Genomic DNA, 22,384 nt, shown 5'->3' with positions numbered 1-22,384 from the left:
AATTTAGTTTCATGTCTGTCACTGTCTGGGACAACATGGACAAGAACACCAACTCCACAGTATACATCATCAAAACAGATGCAGCGAGAAGCAGTGGAGTGATCAGCAGTCTGGCGTGTCACTAGTGTGTGTGTAACCCAAAGTGCAGAGCTCCACCTTCTGGTCAAAGAGAGCTACGACAGCACTAAAGCAGGCCTGTCGCACAAGTGTTTGGATTTATGACTGCAATGACCACAGCCATTTTACTGAATAGGACACCACAGCTTTGCCAGCAGGATTATTAATGGACGAAGAGTGGGGAATAAAATGTGCACTGAACAAAGATAACCAGCTGTGAATTTATGTTTATTTGAGGCAGTATATAGAGAGTTCTCTACTACTGTATATGCACATGTAGTACTGTATAAGTTTGACATAAAGTAATTATTCTTAACTCTTGTGTTTTGTTGAAAGTGGCTTTACTTCAATGTGTACATATCCCACTGCTGTATGTGTACAAATAATAATGTTATTCTGATATTAAAACCTAATATATAGAAAGGTACTGAAGTAGTAACTCTTCCCTCTGCCACTAACAGGGCTTGCACATTCAACAAAGGTGAAAAATTGCAAAAATACCATAAAGGCATAGTTATATGGGCTATGTTTAAACAATCATATTGTTGATTAGAACAGACAAGGCTGAAGAGTGAAGATATTTTTTATTATTCAACACATGAAAACACCGTGTGGGTTTTGCAAAGAAGCTCAGACAACCCTCAAATGAGGAAGTATGTTCTCTGTGCAGCCTGGGATAACCTAAGCTCTTGATGCTTCTTCAGTGGATTCCTATTAGCAGAGCTTAAAAGCTGTCATTTCAGTTAAGCCAAGGCAAATCACCTGAGCTTCACATCTAGCAGAGGTATGGAAGCGAAAATGAGACAAATTACTAAATAGACAAATGACAAAATGGTCATATTAGGGAAAAGAAAAGAATGAAATAGATATGAACAGAGTAGCATAGACCTACATTTATAGAATCAACCCTTTCCTCTGCCAACTGGCCACACATTGAGGAGAGGCCTGCACTATGACTCCAGGGCTCTTATTACCATGTGATTAACCTCCTCAGGATTAACCGGGCAGCAAAGAGACACAGGAAAGGTCAAAGGCCATTGCTCAGACAGCAGCTCCAGCATGAAGGGTTGCTGATTAAACAAAAGGCCACGCTCAAATCTGCACGCCTCACTTCAAGCATCTTTCCAATGCATACTGTAGCATTCACCCCGCAGTACTGATGCCTCCCGTGTTAAATTCCGCAAAAACAGCATGCAAGGTTAGTTGCCTTTTTATCGTAAATACAAAAGAAATCATTGTTCTCAATTAGAAAAAGGCTCTTCAAAAATATAAACACACCACCAAACACCTGGTGTGTGTTGGCAGCCGTGAGACAGACTGCAGGTTGGGATGAATTAAAGAGCGATTCTACATCGGAGGAGGTAATCATGAATAACACATCACACTCTTGTGCACGTTCAAGCTGTAGCTTTTTAACACTGCTATAATTCCTGGTTGTTTTCTCTCATTGTCAGGGAGAAAAGGCTAGAATAAAATTAAATCCAAAATAAATGTGCTGCCTTGCACATGTTCACATATAAGTTTTAAGATCAGGTGTGAAACTAAATTAGAAAGTAAATGTGTGGCAACAGAGAAGGAATCAGGATCCCTGTAATCCCTCGACTAACGCAAATCTGTCTTTGTCAGTCTGTTACTCCAACAGGGAAACAAAGAAAAAACGGTAGCTTGTGTGTGTGTGTGTGTGTGTGTGTGTGTGTGTGTGTGTGTGTGTGTGTGTGTGTGTGTGTGTGTGTGTGTGTGTGTGTGTGTGTGTGTGTGTGTGTGTGTGTGTGTCCATGACAATGGAGAAAGCTTGTGGGAATGTGTTAACCTTTCTGCCTAGACGGGTACAGCTTCTCCAACCAAATAAGATCACATCACCTCCAGAGTTTGAGGGATGTTTCACCATTTTATTTATTTTTTAATCTCTTGCTATCAAGTGACATGAATCACAACAACTTTTTAATAAGTCATGCAGTGTGACAAACACAAGGGCATAACAATCCCCCCAACCTTCAAACCAATTATTTTTTGTACTTTTTCGATACTAGTGACGATAAAATATGTTTTTTAATCAATATTTTTATATTAACAAGGGATCACATGGGTACATGTATGTCACTTGTAGTGATGAATCCACAGTGAAATATCACCCATCTCTGCAGCTTCCCTTGGCTTTCCAGAGCTTTTTAGCATCTTTAAGTTAATTGGTTTTGTGGCCGCCAACTTTACTGATTCGGTTCACTCTCTCATTAGTGTTGATTTCAGTCGCAGCATGCAGCTGCTTTTAGCAGAAAGAGTTCTAAAAACAAATGACTGTACACAACCAGCTCAGCACCAAATGGCAGACAGACACAGTTGGTGACTAGCTGATGAACACAGTGGAGCATTTAGCAGCTTAAGAGCCAGATATTTTCCTCAGGAGCTGGTAGAGACCAAAAACGGAGCCTAAAGAGAGTTAATACTGGATTTATTATTATTATTATTATTTATTATTCATCAGGTGGACACAACCTCAACTCTAAATAAACCCTAATGTTCCTCAATATCTGCTTATTATCTGATGGATGTTTTAATAGGTAACTCTTTAGCTTAAAAAGGTGATAATTGTCATTTTTGTGTTTACGGCTTGTTTCCGCTGCCCCCTAAGTCGCCCCAAAAATAAATTATTGTAGGTTTCATAAAAGACGCCAAAGTTCTCCAATCTATATTTTTGTCTCAATAAAAGCTGCCATACAACAACTCTGCTAAGCTTTAAACTTTCGTTACTCAACAGAAACATTTCTGATGGTCCCAACATTATGTCAACAGTAATGAGGTGTGATATCCAGCCGTTTGCTCTGCAGGTATTTCAAAATAAAAATCTATTTTTCATCATTCACATTCTTGCTGTGAGCATAATAACACCCCTCCAGCTTCAGTTCAAGGCAGAGACTTTAGCGTGGGATTATTTCAGGTAAAATTAGCTGTCACAAAAGAAGACAAAACTGTTAATAAGCCATAACAGTAATCAGAAAATGTAATGTCCAATCTTTTTTTCCCTTCCCAGTACGAGTGGGTAAGCGAGGGACAAACCAGAGAGAGACAAACCGAGAGAAAGAATGTCTTTACCAAATCTCCCTTGGGGCGAGACCCCATCATGTACATTCACACAGACATTGAGATGAAAGCAGCTTGTGTTCTTCCTCTATGATCTTATCTGATTGTTCTTTATCTTTTTGTTTACAAGGGACCCAGATGAGGACGTGCATTAAATCTCCCTTCAATCTCAGCCGCGCGTGAGGTTTTTTTTTGCGCTCACTGTTTTTTTTTATTAAATAGGATAAAGCTCTGGTGCAACTCACTACTTTTTTAAAGTCAATAAAACAATCTGCGCCTGCACACACAAAAACAAAAACATGTTTTAAAAGGCATCCATATTCAAATGCACAGTTTCACACACACACACACACACACACACACACACACAGCAACTGAACGTTTAAGGTCTCTGAGGCCTCGATAAGCTTCTGTAAATCAGCTACCATGCGGCAGTGAGTTTTATTCCCCTCTCTCTCAGTGGATGTTGGGTTATGACCCGTAGGCAGGAGGTTATTTATTGCTTTTTCTCAGTTTGGGTTGACTCCCAGCTACTCGTCTATGGTTCTAGGCTAATAGAAAGCAGCACAGGGTTGTAGATCTGCTAAGTTGCAGGGACTCGGCTCACTCGTCTCCTCAGAGCCTCGTCTAGCCCAGATTCTTAATGTCTCTTTCAATTTCTCAGCTTTCTTCCTCTACTTTCTTTTTTGGTAATGACCTAATCAAAATAAGAATCTGTGAGGGAACCTGAGGTGAACGATTCCCTATAAATAAGTGTTAGTGTGAATGAGGAAAAGAGAAAGGAGGGTTAGAGAGCTGAGAGAAGCCCACATGCCATAAACATTTCCCAGAGGCTGCTGGCAGAGATGATAGACAGCCTGCAGCCTGATGGTCTGCCTCTTTCTCCAGCACGTAAGAAATCTGTCTATTCTCAGACAAGGCTGCCTCCTTTGTAATGGAAACTTGAGGTGTTATGTTGGAAAATAACAAAGGGAGAAAAGCGTAAATTGTCACTGCCAGAATGAAACTTAACCTTGACACCATAGTAATGCAATTTTTGATGAGCAACACCCATCCACAGATTCTCCAAAATGTGTGTGAATCTCTCTGGTTGCTAAAAAGGCCGTGAAAGACCTTCCTCCCCTCTTCCACCTTTCTTCTTTCTCACCTTCACACATTAGCTGTGAAACGGTCTCAACAAGGCTGTCATCCTTTACATTGGGCCGTCTAACCCAAACTGGCAAATCCAACCTCATCGTAGTTTGAAATATGGGTCCACTTGCCATTTCTACTGTGCTGACAGTTAAGAGGAACAACCACAGACTGAGGATATATGAGGGGGTCCTTGAGTGATGACAGCACGGGTAAGATGGAGAGCTGTGATGTAATGGAGACAAGGCCGCTGACTGATACTATGAAAGAGGCCAGTTTGTCTGCTCCAGTTCACAACCATTCATATCCAAGATCTCTGTGTGTGTGTGTGTGTGTGTGTGTGTGTGTGTGTGTGTGTGTGTGTGTGTGTGTGTGTGTGTGTGTGTGTGTGTGTGTGTGTGTGTGTGTGTGTGTGTGTGTCAGATCACGGTCAAACAGTGTACAAACGGTCTCATTGCAGGATCATACAGTGAGATGTCGCTGGAGCTGAAAACCTGTAACATCATGGAAAGTAAAGCCCTTGTCAGACATGGAATATGTATCATTGCTGGCTATCCATCTATTAGAGAGATGTTTTTTTAAAGATTATTTTTAGGCCTTTTAATTCCCTTTATCATAGCTTGAGAATGACAGGAAAGGTGGAGAAAGTGGGGATGAAATGACACGCAGAAAACAGCTACAGGTCCCAGAAATTCTTAAAATTACATCCCCTCTCTATACCTCATTAAAAAAAACAAAAATCTATGAATATTCAAAGATTACTTATTTGAAAAGTTTAACTTCTGGAGACTACTGGAACAGGATTGGCTTCCAGACTAGTTGTGATTTTATAAAATCATGCTCGCACACCTCGTCTTAAACTCAGATGAGCACAGAGACAATTACCCCTTCAGTAGAGGAATGTAAAAACAGCCTTATACTGTCAAAGTCATACTTGGACAGATTTCTGGTGCGCTCTGCAAGTAATTTCATGAACTACACACACAAAACAAAAGCTGGATCCGCTCTACTCTCCAACTTAGGTAATAATTTGGAGTAAAAAAAAAAAGAAAAATATGCATTAATGCTATTAATGTATCAGTGATTTATAAATAAACTTGCCATGCTTAATGTCTGTAGTCTGAAATTGATGTTGATGATATACTGTCTCAGTACTGCATTGCTTTGCAGTTATATCATGGAGTGTTTGAGTGTGTGTGCATCTGCATGTTGTCACAGAGATAGAACACCAGTGGCATACTAATTTATAAAATTACCAGTGAAGAATACTGACACCATGTTGAAACAGATGGTGAAAAAAATATAACAAAAGTAAATGCTTCCACACAAAGCATGAAGGGTCACTGAATGGTTTGAAGAAAATTATGTTAATAATTTTTTAACTCAACCTAACTGACCCGTGGGAGATTTTGAACCAATGTGCTTTAAAAAGAAGTTGTTCTGCAGGCTCGTGGTGGCTCCAAATTATACAAAGACACATGATGTTCTTGTTGTTTCATTTGTCACCCATCTGTATTACTGACTTCTTTAAAAACAAACCTTTTTACGATGTAGGTTCCATTCCAGCAGGACAGCCCGTCACCAGAGGCCAGCTCACTCACACACAGCTGATCCGCCAGGCCGCCGTAGAGCGTACGGTAGAGACGTAGACTGTTCAGAAAGTCCCTGGAAAAGCAGCCACATGCGGGCACACAGATAATTAACTTGTTTAACTAAGTGTATTACATATTCATTTTACATATTCATTTTAGACTAAATGAACTAAAATCTGAAAATTACTTCTTTCAATGCACACATCTGGCACCTTTCACCCACTTACCTCCTCCTGACAGCGAGCGAGTCCCCTGACACTCTGACAAGAGCATTAAGAGGGATGGATTCTCTGCTGTTGCTGCTGTGCTGGATGCGGACTGACTGCGCAGGCTTCCTGCTTGGTGGGCCACACAGTTTGTGCACCTATTTCCCAATGAGACAGATACAGATTTAAGTCTAAACACTAAGGGAGAAACATGCATTTTAAGGCTTGGCAAATTGTACCGGTGCATGACAAATACCGGCAATAATAATAATAATAATATTTTAGATGCTTGGGTGACGGCCGTTTATACTAAGGCCATTAGTGCAGCCAAGCCTATCATCTCCAATTTCTGTATGTGCTGCATGTGCAGTCTATCAAGCAGCAGACACACTGGACAACCACTAGATGGAGCTGTGGCGTCTCCATCAGAACAGGAAAGAAAGTGTAGTTCAGTAACAAACATCCTGTGGCATTTATTTGACAAATAACACAAATGTAGACAGAAAGTTACATGTTAATACTTTATGGTTGGACTTTTATAGATGACATGTTTTATGGATAGAGGCTTCTTAGTTTTGGGTAAATGAATGTAAGGCCTGCATCAAGGTGTCTGATTGCCTTGGAGCTGCCCACATGGATGTGTTTCTGGATAGTTTCAGACTATTCTCATGAAGTGGCGTATGTATGACACGCCAATTCGTAGGCCATTATTGTCGGGTTATCAAGACGCATACTCGTTTTTTAGCGTGTTTATCAACGCCGTTTGGCCTCCATTGACTTACATTACCTTGCGATTGCAAGTGAATTGACGCCGTAGCGAGTTGTATGACACATCGAGAGGTTGGTCAGGATGGGCAAAACACAGGACGCGGGGGATTGCGTCCCGCGTGTGACGTTTCCTTAGTGTTCCGTGTGTGATGTTTCCTTTCCACATTTGTTCTTTTCCTAAACCCAACCCTGTTATTCTTTTCCTAATCCCAACCGTTTCTTATTTTCCTAAACCCAACTGCAGCATCGCGATAACACGTAGCCTCGCGATAACGCGTGGCCTCGCGATAACACGTAGCCTTGCAATAACACGGCACATGGCTATGCGGTGACGCTGCAGACTGCCGTCCACTGTTTACAGTGTAGACATACACGCGGACAGCTCAAAATGCGTACAGATAACACGCCGGAAAGTGGCGTGTATGTTTACGCAAAGTCATGATGTCATGTTGGTTTTGGCCTGCTCTGATCCGACTAACCTGTTGTGTGCGATGTGTGCAATTTCAAGCAATTTACTGTTGTCTGGTTTACTGCCAAGTAGGTTTTCAAATACAAGGAATTTGCTCCACACTACATACCTGGCAGCTAGAATAGCAGTGTGATTCAAAATCTCTCCATGGCTGATTTAAATGCTTCATCCTTTATCTATTCTTCTCCCATTTGGTGATGGTACTGGCTTTCATCTTCCACAGAGCCCCAGTACAGTTTCAAGTCTACCAACCTAAACAATACTAAATCTCTCCTCAAAGATGATCTGACCTGTGCTGAGAGGCGGGGGCCATTTTTCTGAGCATGTCCGACAGCATCGTGAAGCAGTGTGTGAACTCCCAGAAGCACTTGCTCCAAATCCTGAGGTCCGTGCATCCGTGCTGACAGGCCCTCCAGCGAGCGAACAAACTCCCTCCAGTGGGTGTCGATCTCCGCCATGCTTGCCAAGCAGCCTCGCATCACGTTGAGGCAGTAACCCATGCAGGGTTTGGACTGGGTTAAGCCCTGTAGAGCAAATTATTTCGGGATCAGTGATGCTGTAAAAGACTTTCATTAATTCCGATCGATAAAATTCACTTCAGAGACATGCATCCATACCTGGCAGTGAGGACAGTAGTGCATCTTAAGCAGGGCCCGTCTGCACTCGCGGCTCAGCTGTAAGTGGTCTGTGGTATTGATGACCTCGATGCCGAGGTGCAGTGCCTGAAGGAGAAGCTTCCCGGAGACCCCAGAGCGAGCAATCTGATCAGCCAGGAGGCTGGGCGCCCCACCAAACGGTCTTACATCCCGGCTGGACGACCTTACACACTCAGCGTAGCCTGGTGATAGGTTGCTGAGGCCTGGGTTGATGAGGTGATTGTAGACCAGCGGGAAGAGAGCGTCAAAGAATCGTTGCACTAAGTCATCAATGTTGAGCTCAGACCCCAGCAGGAAGAGACTAATATCTGTAAAGAGTTCCCGCACAGGGCCCACGGCCTGATCAGCCATGTTGCGGTAAGACTCCTGGAAGACTGCATTCGTGCGATTCTCCGCCTGCCTCATCAGGACCTCAAAGGTCTCTGTGGGAAGACAGCAGAAGGGAGAGAGAAAGAAAAATGATTACAGAGGGACTGCAAATCATTTCAACACGTTATCATCTTTATCTATATATATTGAAAGGTGCAAAGAGAAATGAAAGCCTAAATATCCTCTAACTGGTAACACTAAAGGCTGAGACAACTGTGCTGTTATATGAACAGGGCTGAATACAATACAGCGCCCCTTATACAGTATAGCTTCTACTTCCATTAACCCAGAATGAAGAAAAGAGGAGAGTCTTCAGGGGTCCCAGCGGGAGCTGAAGCTCCCTGCGTCTTCCCACAGAGGGGGTAGAGTACGTGTAGGGAAGCGATTTGTTCTCTAATCAAAAGCTGAGCTGACAAAGAAAAAAGGAAAGGAGGAAAAGAAAGTGGCTACAACACATCAGTGTGGAAGCTGCCGCTATAGAATATGAACAGAGCTACAGTATAAGTATAGGGTTTCAATAAACCAACTACTTCTACCAAACCAGTATGAGGAGTGAAAGGGCTCCTTGTGTATGTATGTAATGAGAACAAGTGGAAAAAAGAGAGAGGGAGGGATGAAGAAAATTAATTTTACAAATGAGAGAATAAGAAATTATAATAATGTCCATATCATTTGCATACAGCACACATGTACAAGGCATCACGCCTGTCATCATACAAGCGCACACGCACACACGCACACACGCACACACACACACACACACACACACACACACAAGCTTTACAAGGCTACGATGCTTGAACCTAAAAACATGTATTCGCTATCCTCAGCACATGCTTTTCCACCCACACATTTTATTATCACCATGAAATTAAATGTCAAGCAAATTCTTCTAAGCTGCATGTGACACAAAAGTCTGTCCACTCCTGATAAAACTTGTGTCTGAAGGATACAAATATGCAGGCCGCTGCTTCAGGAGGCAAAAGCATTTCATGCTGTGGCTCTTTTGCCTGCCACAGCAGTGTAACCCAGCGCTGTAAGCAGTATCTGCACTGTTTCTGTGTGTGTGTGTGTTTTGTTTTTTTTTTAAGAGTTGTTTGGGGAAGTGGACGGATTGCAGCATTTTGGCATCCAGCATCTAACTCACTGTGTGGAACTGCTTGCGATCATTTAAGTAGTAGAACTGACATGGAGGAGTAACCTCAGCGAAACAGAAAATGTTTTACCACAGCAACAACTCGCCTTTAATCCTTTTGTCTCTCTTTTTTTCAGTTTTTGTCTCAGCTAATACCTGAGCCATGGTCATTCTCACATCATGTGCTTGTCATGAGTTGTGAGGCAATGGTCTGGGTGAAGGCCTGGAGCTGCCTAGGGGGCTAAGAGACAGGGGGGGGGGGGTATCAGTGCGATGAGGGCTTAGACGGTCGAGTGAGGTACGATATGCAACGGCGTGGAAAGATTGACCGAAAGCCCCCTGGGGAGGGCCACTGCGAGGGGGATCAGAGCGGGGTCTGGCATGCCTACAGGCGCACCGTCTTAAGCAGGCAGCATTAAACACAGAGGCACCAGGAAGTCCAATCTGATCGCAGGTCTAAATTGATTTTTCTAGATTTTAGATTTACAGATATACACATAGCAACACACAGATATAGACTGTACACAAAATCTCCATGTCTGCCTGTACAGAACACACGGCTTTACGGGCAGCGCCATCTCGGCTTGTACACCATGAATACATTCATCATCTTAGATCACAGCCTATGCTGAGTCTGAGATATTTGAAGCTGTTAACCTGTTTCACGGTCTTGCTGCGGTGGGGTTCAGTCCAGTGTGGTGTTTGATGTGCTAATGATCAGCTCTCTTGTCTTGTCCACGTTTAGCTGTAACTGTAGGTAGCTGTCAGGGCACCATTGTGTGAAATGAGAGGTCTTCTGTGATCTCGCACGGACGTGATAGGTCTAACAAGATCAGAGACTCAAGATGAGAAAAGAAGCTGCACCTCCTACACAGCCAGCACTCCGGTCAGAGAGCAGCACGAAAAACAGAGCGAGAATGTGTAAAGAATGAATAAAGACAAGAGTGGCAGCTGTAAACGTGCAGTGTAGATGCTGTGACTGTGTGAATTAAATAGATAGAAGACAGGCGAGCAGATGAGCAGAGAGAAAGAAATGTGTGCTTGCGGAATACAGTTAAAGATTATTACAGCCCTCGGGTGTATGAAGCAGACCAGGCAGAGTTATGAAGGGTCCCACAGGGATTACAGCGCGTGCTTCAGGAGGGGTTTACCACATAAGATTGTGGAGTTAATGAATGCCACCTGTCAAACCACATAACGAAAATCTGTGTAGGAAACAAATGTCACTGTTTTATCGTTTTCTTCTCGTGCTTCCTAGAATTTAAATCAAGTTACTTACCGATTTCCCTTTAAAATAACTTAAAAAGGCATGGATAATAAGCTGATCAGTAATTCTGCTGTCTAAACAAGTCTGCTGTGTTAAAGGAACACCCACGCAGAAGTTGCTTGCTGTCCAGGCAATGTTAAGGACATTCTTTTTTCACCAAAGGGAGACTGTGAAGCAGCGTCTCTCACTTGGAGGCCTAGACCAGCGGCCAGGCTTCTGGGCAAGCCTGAGGACAGAGATAACAGGAGCAGAGGAAAAGATGAAAAAGAGAAAGGATCAAGTAGCAGAGTGAGAAGAATATTTTAACTTTTTGAGACAGAAGTGTTCCAACCTATCTCCTATCTCTGTTCACATTTGGAAATATGCCAAATATGTTTCTTTAAAGCATGTGTAGTTAATCATTTTATATTAACAATAAATCAAATGACTGTGTAATGTGAAACATGTCGCTCATAGTGATAAACCCACAGCGAATTATCACCTGACTGTTTTCAAAGCGTTTTTAGTGTTTTCGAGCTCATTGTTTTGGTTTTAAAGCCTGAAACTTTAATATCTTGGCTCACCGCTATCATAAACCTTGTTTTCAGGAGCGGCAGGCAGCGGTTTAAATAAAAAAAAAAAAAAAATGAAAATAAATAAATAAAAAAATAAATAAATAAAATTCTAAAAGTTCCCCATATCAACTTTATTCTCTCAACTTGTTTCTCCCGCCACTAAACAACTGCAATGCTGTGTGTGTGTGTGTGTGTGTGTGTGTGTGTGTTGTGTGTGTGTGTGTGTGTGTGTGTGTGTGTGTGTGTGTGTTATAAGCAGACCTAATGAGGATGCTTGTTTTGTTCTGTGTGTGTTCTGAGTGCCAATGATCCGGCTGATAAGAGAAGGGCAGACATGTTTGCATTACTGGCAGCGGGAGGAACACAGAGAAAGAGGCTGAGCCAGCATGATAGAAAACACTCTCATACTGTGGAGTGACTTCTTACACTGTTACTGAGGGTCTGTTCTGCTTCAGTTAACTAGCAGCTGGACACATGGTGGGCATGCTTAATGTGAGGTGAAGAGTTGAAGGAGTATGTGCATGTGTGTGTGTGTTTTTTAATTTAACATAAAGACAGGACAAACAGAGAACAAGTAACATGTTAGACATGTTTATTTTTCGAAGTGAAAACATAATAAAAAAGTAATTGCGATTTGACACAAAACAGCGGGGGGGAAATGAAATTTATACAAAGACAGGTTACACAGAGTTTCCAGGGATGAGATAAGAGACTGGTTGTTGAAAGATTCTGGTGACAATATTGATTCAGAAGATACCTGTGTGAATGTTTTAATTATTAAAAACGGAGGAGTATTTCTAATATGATATGGGCCTTTAGCATATGAACAGAAAAACAAGAACCTTAAACAATTAACATGCATGTAAGTTTCAGTTTCACCATATGTCATTTTGATCTTATGAACATTTAACTGGTTTGAATGGTATAAATTACGATGAATGTTGAAGATATTAAAAAGGAAAGAATGTGCAACTTTCCATCCATCATTTAGACTCACTGTAAGAAGCCATTACAACATCGCCACTCATCAACCTACGTGGGTTTCTCCCTCGCCTGCTGGCATTGCAAACAAATTCTGATATATGAACAATTGATGTTTGAAAGCTTGGGTATCACTGGCTATCATCCAGATATATTCGCTATTATATCAATCACAAAGCCCCTTCAGTTAAATTCCTCCGTAGCGGGGCTTTTCTCCATGTCTAAAAAGCTTTTAAATTTGATCCCATTTTCTTCCTTTCTCCCATAATTGCTGCACTTCTCATTTCCTTTAATGTAGGATGATCTGGTTAACTGTGACAGGGGTAGCTAACCGAGTGATGAGTTACACCTAGGGTCAGGGCTTCTGGCAGTTGGCACTAATTGGCACTTATGCTCTCTCTCGCTCTCTCTCGCTCTCTCTCTCTCTCTCTCTCTCTCTCTCTCTCTCTCTCTCTCTCTCTCTCTCTCTCTCTCTCTCTCTCTCTCTCTCTCTCTCTCTAACAGGGATATTTTGACAAAGAGTAGATCAGATGCAGATATAAGAATATTATATGATCATGGAATCTCTCTCTCAGTGTTTTGCTCCCACCACCAGAGGGAGACATTTTTTCATTTTAATGTGCATATGTAGGACATTAGATCAGTGTGATGTTAAGAAAACAGTGCAGCAACTTACTAAACATGTGTTGCATGCTCCCTCCAACTACTGCCCACCATCTCCAAACACAACCACAGACAGATATAACAGATTTTTATTTTATACTTTGGTGAAACCTTGAGGTACAGTCAAAGAATATAAAAAATATATATATATAAAATGTCAGAAGTGTACACATTCCCATGTAACCACATCACTTGATTAGATTTAAATAGTACAAAAGGATATTTATCATTGATGGAAATTAAGAAGATTAAGAAACTGTTAGTCCTCCTGATTTGTTCTAGGTGTCAATAACAAAAATTTTAAAAAAATGTCACTCTAACTGTGATGCATTCAAACAGTGTTATTTTATATCAAGGTCAAGATAGAGATATTCGGATATCATGGCTTTGTGTGTGTGTGTGTGTGTGTGTGTGTGTGTGTGTGTGTGTGTGTGTGTGTGTGTGTGTGTGTGTGTGTGTGTGTGTGTGTGTGTGTGTAGACACGTCATCGAGAAAAGGATCAGTCAACTAGATGAGAAATAATATGAGCCTTAATAGTTAATGATTCTTTTAATACAGACAAAAGACCAAAAGCTTGTGCTCGCTCTCTCACACCCACAGCATAGCAGTTGTTTAGTGGCGGGAGAAACAAGTTGAGAGAATAAAGTTGGTATGGGGAACTTTTAGCAGAAGCATTGTTGATACATGAAATGCCCTACAACGCATTGCATCCCTACAGGTACACCGCAATGTGTGTAACCCGATCACATCAATATCAGCTCCTTCGTTTGAAGCTTTCCTTGTTTCCAGGTTTCGAGCACTCAAATGCCACCAGCCGACCTCAGCTGAGCTGTTGAGCAACGCAAAGCAAAGATGGCTTTTATTAATGTGATTCATCCTCTGTGAATGGATGCGACCACAACAGAGAAGCCCAGTGACATCTGATAGGCTGCAGAAAAGGCCATTCTCCATCTAGAGAGGATGAGTCAGTGGCTCTGTGGGTTCAGCTCATCCCAGAGCACAAGACACACAATGAAAGTCAATGACTTACTGGGTGGCACAGTCAGTACAGTCAACAGAAAACTATGTCTTCATTGTGGCATATTGGAGGATGAAAGAAGCACCCGCACACTTTGTTGTTCCAGGATGGAAATTGATGACAACATTTGCTGCACAAATGTTTTTGGTGGCTAAAAAAATAGACACTGATAGAAAAGAACTGACTATCCAATTGTCTTCCTATACAGTGAATAGCAACTCACTTTATTTCACGAGTCCGAAATTATCCTTAAGATAATGGTGAGAAAGAAAGATGCTACTTTCCGAAGAAGTTTCCCAGAAATAATTAATTGTAATTTGGTACTAATTATAAAGTTAAACAGCAATTTCATTTAAATAAAAGAATAGCTCCCTTTTATCCCAAGAACATTTTTTATTTCAATCATAATTTATTATACACTTTTTTTTCCCACTTCATATTCATGTAGTTGAATTGGGTGTTTTTCTTTGGACATATTTTCACGTTTGCATGTTCAGCAGAGCGGCTGTGCACTGACCAAAAGACTCTCTAGACTATGCTTGCAATTAATTCTAAGTGTACGAATTGAACACGGTCTTGTATTTCCCTAAAATGTCTACCAAATTACATTGTTCTAGTTTCTAGGAAACTTCTTGAAAACAACTAGGTGTAAATCAGAAATTACAGACATGACAGACACATGCGATTCTACCTGATTATGTCCATGAGGCTTCTTTGACTGCAATTTTGTTTGGCCTAACATCAAAGAATTTACTTTCGTTTTGCCTCGATATAAATCATCATTCCTGAAAATGTGTGCAAAGTTGCTTTAGATTTGCCTGGTAATAAATTAGGTCTATTTTAATACAAGACATGCCTTCCTCTCAGGCTGTAAACTGGAAGCTGGTCTGGTCTGACTGAGTTATTCCAACAAACTATCAGACTCTTAAGCTGCTGGATATAGAATGTAAAAATAAACCTGAATGAAGTACATGTTTACAAGGTTAAAGCACGTATTCACTAAAATACACTGAATGCAGCACTGTCAGGGTGTTGATAAGAGTTTTAAATAATCTTATTTTGGTTTTTCCTGGCATGACAAATTTTCAAGCAAGCAAGTATGTTAAGTTTGTGATGAAGAGGAAGCAGCTCTGTTATCACGCAACGCAAGACAGCTTTCCAGGTAGGAGCTGAGAAAGTGCCCGACAACAACACCTGGCTACATCTAGCTGCTCAGAAAGCAAATGACTGTATGAAAAGTTAGAAGAGTGACTGGAAAACCGATAAGGCAAATGAATCAGACTTTGCATCTTCGTACACAGAAAACAAACACCCACTGTCTCGATTCAGCAGGAGATTGAGGTGAAGCACAAAGTGTTATTCAGTGTGCGTCAGTGAGCTCCGTGTACCTGCTATGATCTACAAACAAACCACCAAGTAAAAGTGGGCCTTTTATGCATGCCTGTGTTTGTGTTTGTGTTGGGACATGTGCAAGCATGCTTGCAGGAGGCAGGGGAGAAATACATAAAGAGGGTAGGAAGACCGTACCAAACTGTCCCAAAATGCTTCTGTTTTGACCCTCTGCCTCCTTTTAAACTGGGCAACAACAGCACCACAAATACCAACAGACTGACCAGCCTGACCTGCAGATGGCAGAGAAAAAGGTTCCTGAAAAAAGTTAAAAAGCCCCGGGATGTTTTCTTTTTCCTTCCGTCCTCAGTTTCAATAAAGGGGGCATTGTTTTAGAACTGAAAACAGTCGCCTGCTCAGAGGTGTTACAGAAGTGTGCTCTGGCTCAGGGTCTCTCAGAGAAGGACGGGGGGGGAAGAGAGGAGAAACTCATTTTCCACTGGGCTGTGTTCCGGTTTTGTGTGGTGGCTCTAAAGATTCCTGAGCATTTTTTGTAGTAGGACGTCTAGAACAAAGGACCCGCGAGAGACTTCCCCCAGTCTCCCCTGTACTCTACTTCTATTGGATAGTCGCGTCACGTTCAACGGATTCATTTGCATAAAGATAGGCATCGGCCAGCTTTTTGATGCGGCGCGATCCATTTTTGCGACACGACTGAAGCGTGTTGTCGTGACGTCATACATCCATGGTTGATGCTCCACACCCTTTACCAGCAGCTGAATGGACGAACACGTCACGTGGGTCTGGCTACTCCTGAATTTGAACGACCATAATGGCGGCTCGTACAGAACACGAGCTCGTATTTTACGAGAAATAGGCCATGCAGTTGCTGAATCTGAATTGACAAAGGTCAGTTTGAAAGATTTTTGTCTACTTCTATTGGATAGTCGCTTTGCGTTCAAAGGATTAATTTGCATAAAGATGGGCATCGGCCAGCTTTTTTGACGCACAGCATTTTTTAAAATGCAGTGCCGCCTTCCCGGGATTCTTCTGCACCCATAGGAATAAAGTGGAGCGCACCGTGATCCATACGCAGATTTTATTGTCTCTACAAGTACTTTACAGAACAATCACGTGTTTATTAAGCTAGTAACTACCTTCTACACCAAGCACTCCTGTAATTAAACTCCATGCCTTCCATGGGGGAGGTTTGGTAAATTGACTGGATAGTCTCGCCGTTTCATTTCCTGCCCGGCTGTCCGAACGGCCCGCGTGAAAATAGACCTGGCGCATATGTTTAGCGGAGCGCCGCTTCATGCACGCTTCTGGGACGCGCCCAGAACACTATGGAGGAAATATTTATTCATAATTCAAATTGAAAGTCCAAAGAGAAAACAATGCAAGATCAAATTAAAAATATATTTTTTATTTTTTTTATTTTGCATTTGGCTTTGGCTTTTAATTTCAATTTAACATTGGCTTTTAATTTTCATTTAATATTTGGCTTTTGAATTTCAATTTAACATTGGCTTTTACTTTTCATTTAATATTTGGCTTTTAATTTTCATTTAATATTTGGCTTTTAATTTTCATTTAATATTTGGCTTTTAAATTTCAATTTAACATTGGCTTTTAATTTGGATTTAATATTTGGCTTTTGAATTTCAATTTAACATTGCCATTTCATTTGGACTTGACACATGTCAATGTAAATGAGGAGGCGTGGCCCAAAGGCTGGTGGGAGGGTCTGAAACAAAAGGGGTGCAGAGGCACCTTATGAACAGCAGGGGGAGCTGACTGCTGAGGAGCATCTGTCTGCAGTTTCACCAACAGGCTGGCTTGGCCTCTTATTTCCATTGACATATATAAAATTTCACATGATAGAAAATGATGATGTAGGCTAAACACAAACGACATTTCATGCAACAACAGTGAAGTTTTCATGTAGTTACACAGTTACAGATGAAAATAGTAAAAAGTTTCCAGTGGTTTGCTGCTGCTACTACGGCAAACTCTCGATCTAGATTATAGAATCAATTGCTTTTTTATAATTTCCATCTGCTATTTTACCACTAAATTCACTATTGAGACTTTTTTATGCGAACTAACTGTGTAGAGTTTGAATATGGGCAGTTTTACAAACGTTGATGGCCAACTGCACATTTTCTCCGATGTTGTCAGAAGCTTCAGTCTGACGGGACAGCCAGCTGGTGGCGGCCGGGATCGCCTCCCTGATGGCCGGCCAGTGATGCTTACAGACACCGCTGTTAGCTGGAGGTCTGAAAAAGTACACGGGCTGTACAAAAGGCTGTCAATCAGGAGTGATTGTTGTGAGTAGGCTACATGTTGGAGAATAGCGCGGACACGCACTTCACACCGGGAGAAAAAAGTGAGAGAAAGAAAAAGGAGAGGTTGCAGTTCGGACGATGACTACCCGGTTGAGATTGTGTGTGTGTGTGTGTGTGTGTGTGCGTCCTCGAGATCTGACCACACACAAACACACGTAGCAGAGCTACACACACCCATGTTTCTACTGCTGCTTAATTAAATAAAACATCAAAAGAGAGAAGTTGTCTCCGTCTGTGATTTAAACAGACACACCTGGGGCGAAGTTGGGAACCAGAATCAGCTTTAAATACAGTCCTAATCTAGTCCTCACTAACACGGGCCCAATTATAGTAACTACATGAAAACTTCACTGTTGTTGCATGAAATGTCGTTTGTGTTTAGCCTACATCATCATTTTCTATCATGTGAAGTAAGAGTCCAAGCCAGCCTGTTGGCGAAACTGCAGACAGATGCTCCCCAACAGTCTGCTCCCCCTGCTGCTCATAAGGTGCCTCTGCACCCCTTTCGTTTCCAATGTTAAATTGAAATTTAAAAGCCAAATATTAAATGAAAATTAAAAGCCAATGTTAAATTGAAATTCAAAAGCCAAATATTAAATGAAAATTAAAAGCCAATGTTAAATTGAAATTCAAAAGCCAAATATTAAATGAAAATTAAAAGCCAATGTTAAATTGAAATTCAAAAGCCAAAGCCAAATGGAAAATAAAAAAATATATATTTTTAATTTGATCTTGCTTTGTTTTCTCTTTGGACTTTCAATTTCTCTTTGGACTTTCAATTTGAATTATGAATAAATATTTCCTCCATAGAACACAGCGCTGAGGTGCCACGTGGAAAATAGGGGTAATTAGAGGAAAGAAAAGTAAGAAGATAGACAAAGAGGGGAAGGAGGGGAGGAAATGAGAGGGGAGGAAAGGACAGGAGAGGAAAGAATGAGGAAAGGGAAGGGAAGAAGGGAAGAAAAGTAGAGGAAAGGAAAGAAGGAATTAATGGAAGGCGGAAATAAAAGGGTAAGAGAGGAAAGGAAAGGAAAGGAAAAGAGAAGAAAGGAATGAAGAAATGAAGGAAAACAGGGGAGGAAAGGATGGGGGGTTAGAGAAGATGAGAAGAGAGAAAGGGAAAGGATAGAAGGAATGACGGCTAGAGAAGGGGAGGAGGCACATTAAGACTAAGTCATTTTAATCTATTTTGCCTGGAGTCAGGCTCAGCTTACCATCAGCCCTTATCTCAGTGTACTTCCTCCTCCACATCAATAAACACGCTCCTCCCTACATACGTTAACAGTTGACAAACACATATTTAGCCAAAGCAAATTGAGCCGTCCTGTAATAAATCTGACAACACCCACCTGAACTACAACAAAAGCCACTTCCCTCCATCTGTCTATGCATGTACCTTTTCCCTCTCCATCTCTCCCTCTGCTGCTCTCTTTTTTTTTCTCCAGAAGGCTTAAAAGTCAATATTTGAGGATCTGCTGCAGCTCTTGAACACTTCAAAGAGCACAGAGCTCCACTGTGAACATGGCCTTTAATATGCCGTTCAGGAAAAGAAGCAGAGGGTCAATAAAGTGGAGCACAAGTACTTCTTGTAGGGAAGTGTGTGTGCACATGTATGTGTGTACCATATATAGGTCAAATACCCTTTCATACATGCTGCTGCATACATGTAGAAACACAGGTCAGGTTTAACACACAAAAAGACATAGAAACCCAGACAGACAGAGAGTGAGCGGTCTCAGTTTTAAGAGCCAGAGTGAAAATAATAATATCATAATAAAGCTTTCATTAGCTTTCAAAGGTGGCTCTGTGTGAGGCTGTGGAGGGTTTCCTGTGGCTACCCTTTGGGAGCTGTTAGAAGCCAGTAAAGGAGCCAACAGGGCTGTCATAAGCCTGAATAGAGGGCCTAATGTACACAGCAGGCCACTGATTACTCTATTGAACTGGATAATTACATAGGATTTATAAAAAGATGATATGGAACTAGGTTCAAGGCTGAAAGTGGTGAGCTGTGTAGTTTCACCTTGTTGACTGGTCTACAAAAGAGGAGCCATTATGTTATTGATCAACTTCTAATTATAATAGCTTTTAACAATGCATGTAACTTGTACAAAAGCATACTGGCATGCTGGTATTCCTGCAAAACTAACTTGTCAAAAAGGTAGGAGACATTTCCCGAGACAGAAGTCAGAGACCAAGTCTAACAACAGTTATTATACAGGCTTCGTTGAATACGTGCTTCTGATTGGTCAATTACGGCATTCTACAGCGCTGCTATGAACGCAGTTCAGATCATAGACTCTGGAGGACCGTTTTCGAAATCATTATTTTGTGTCAAATTATTGATTTCTTTGGTAAGTAGCCGTAAAATAACCGGGGTAATGAGATTAACGAGTGGGTCATAATTGTGAAATTAACCCCAATAGGGTGATGCAGGAGCCCGACGTCAAGAAGATAATGACCCGCTCGCTCTTTATTATCCCTTACTTAAGTGACATCCATTAAAGCTTACGTTGTTCTTTCACATTTAGCATTTAATATTCATTCGGATTGTTTTCAGCATGTCAAATGATGAGCTATTAGCTACATCTGCGTTGTTCACTGTACACTTCTAGTGGGTCATAAGTGATGCTTGAGAGGAATTACTTTTGTATTAGTCTATACATCTTTTATTTTAATGGAAAATCCATTACATATTATACCTTTAATCAATTAATCCACTAATCTTGTCAGCCCTCCTTGATTTTATTGTACTTTGTCTGCGTATGTTTTTACTCCTAATATGTCCCATTTATGTCCTTATGTATTGTGTGTATACTGATATGAACTGGTCTATGATAGAATAAAACCAAATAAAATCAATTTATTGCAGTTTCTGGAGTTTACATGCATATTTGATTAGATTGTGCGTAAATGAGCCCCAGAACAGTGGCTAAGGTTATTTACAAGTTTCTTGTATTGTGACACATGCATGTAAAAACAACCACGTAATGATGAACCTAAATATATGAGCAAAAAACTCAAGAGATGCTAAAATTGTCACATTAAGTCTATCTGAACTAAGTAGAGAAAACCGACATTTCCTAATTTATGTCAAACGGTCTTATCAGCTGTACTGAACAGGCCATCAGACACTGGACTCCCAGTAGTAAAAATAACATTCATTTGTCCCTCATGCCAGGATACCAGTGATAAGCAGGACAATTATGCCATTATATCTGCTATGTAGGGGAGAAGGACAGGATGAGGGTAAGAGAAGAAGAGGGAAGAGTGGGAGCAGACAGTAGGCTTGGTGTGTTGCTGTGTGTTGCTGTGTTTAGGATTTCATCGCCCAGACGACTACAGACTAATCCCTGGAGGCTCCTTCCTTACTTAGGAAATACTTCCTTCCGTCAGACTGGCAGAGAATGTGATTTCTCCTCTCCAAACAACTACAGTGAAACAGAGAAGCACAATCCAAAGAAACCGGCCAAGAGTACCAGAGAGCAACAAAAAAAAATAACTCACACTGACGTTTTCATAGAAACTGCTGTGTGTTTGTGGTGAAATCTGAGCAGTTTCCTCTTAGTGTCAGGTTTGGAAAGTCATATTTCTTAGTCAAATGCTCTGATGTACAAGAGCCCAGGCCTAATTTGTGTCTGGTTTAAGTTGGACATCTAAGTTATTTAAAGAATGTTGGTATAACTTGAGGGCTACTTCCAGAAAAAGAGTCCATTATGGCCTGAACCATTCATTTACCATACCACCAAATCAAAGTAAAATGGTTTGTGTGGAGTGTCAGCTCAGTATTTGCTGTACACTGCTAACAGTTGTAAATCTTCCTAGCTGCACTGTCAGCCCTCCTGCACAAACATCACACTGGAACATTACTTTGCTAGTCTTCAACACTTTGTAAATCTCTAAAAAAAGAAAATGAAAATGTGTAAATCTGTCAGAAAGATACTGTTCCTGTTAAGCAATGTGCCTGCTGTACCATCTAATCTAGAAAATGGCCTTAAGACAACAGCCAGCAGCCATAAATCTCCATTTCAAACGAGCACACAGGAGACAAACAATGTAAAGTGCTGACTGGTGTGTGTATTTTTAGGGCTCATCTCTATGCAGTGAGTGGCAACAGTGCAAAGAGTGTGTGTTGGCAGGGTTTCTACAGGGGTGTTAAAAAGTCTAAAAAGTCCAACATTTCAAAATCAAAATTTTAGGCTTTAAAGTCTTTAATTCGCTGAAGGTCTGTTATAGGTCAAATAATTGAACAGGTCTTAATTTTCCTACGTCGATATAACGCTACCTCTAATGGTCGTTGAAATGCTCCTGCAGCACATTAGAATGTTTGCCGTTGTAGTTCGGTGTTGTAGCTCTCTTTCTTTCGCTAGTCCAAATATAATTAATTATTAATTATAATAGTATTATCAGACCAACAAGCAGCTTATATTGCAGCCAATCAGCTTTGGTGTTATTGGCGCAAGGCTCTTTCCGATTGTACCACAGATTTTATTCTTCAGCTATGGGGAAGTGCAGATTTAGCGATACTTGGCTTGAAAAAACTGAATTTAGAGCTTGGTTGCTAACAACGTATTAGAAGCCTACTGCTTCTTATGCAAGAAAGCAATTAAACTGGGAACGTTGGGTGTACGGGCCCCGGAGTGTCATGCAACAAGTGAAAAACATCTAACTGCTGTAAAGGGTCTCCAGCAAACGGCAGCCATCAG

The 22,384-nt window shown here is 41.2% G+C and overlaps 1 protein-coding gene across 3 annotated transcripts in view; it reads right to left on the bottom strand.

Moving 5' to 3' along the window:
- gpc5a (glypican 5a) overlaps positions 1-22,384 on the bottom strand; it is a 151,992-nt gene that overhangs the window by 108,233 nt on the left and 21,375 nt on the right. For all 3 annotated transcript variants that reach the window (XM_039795000.1, XM_039794999.1, XM_039794998.1), the window contains exons 3-6: positions 7,979-8,439; positions 7,652-7,885; positions 6,146-6,282; positions 5,866-5,991 (exon numbers count right to left, since the gene is read on the bottom strand). In XM_039795000.1, coding sequence (XP_039650934.1) covers positions 5,866-5,991; positions 6,146-6,282; positions 7,652-7,885; positions 7,979-8,439 — 958 coding nt within the window. The remainder of the gene's footprint in view (positions 1-5,865; positions 5,992-6,145; positions 6,283-7,651; positions 7,886-7,978; positions 8,440-22,384) is intronic.

The sequence above is a fragment of the Perca fluviatilis genome, chromosome 3, assembly GCF_010015445.1.
Source record: "Perca fluviatilis chromosome 3, GENO_Pfluv_1.0, whole genome shotgun sequence".
In the NCBI taxonomy this organism is placed as follows: Eukaryota; Metazoa; Chordata; class Actinopteri; order Perciformes; family Percidae; genus Perca; species Perca fluviatilis.
Note: the sequence above shows the minus strand (reverse complement) of the source record. Positions and strands in the feature narration are given on the sequence as shown.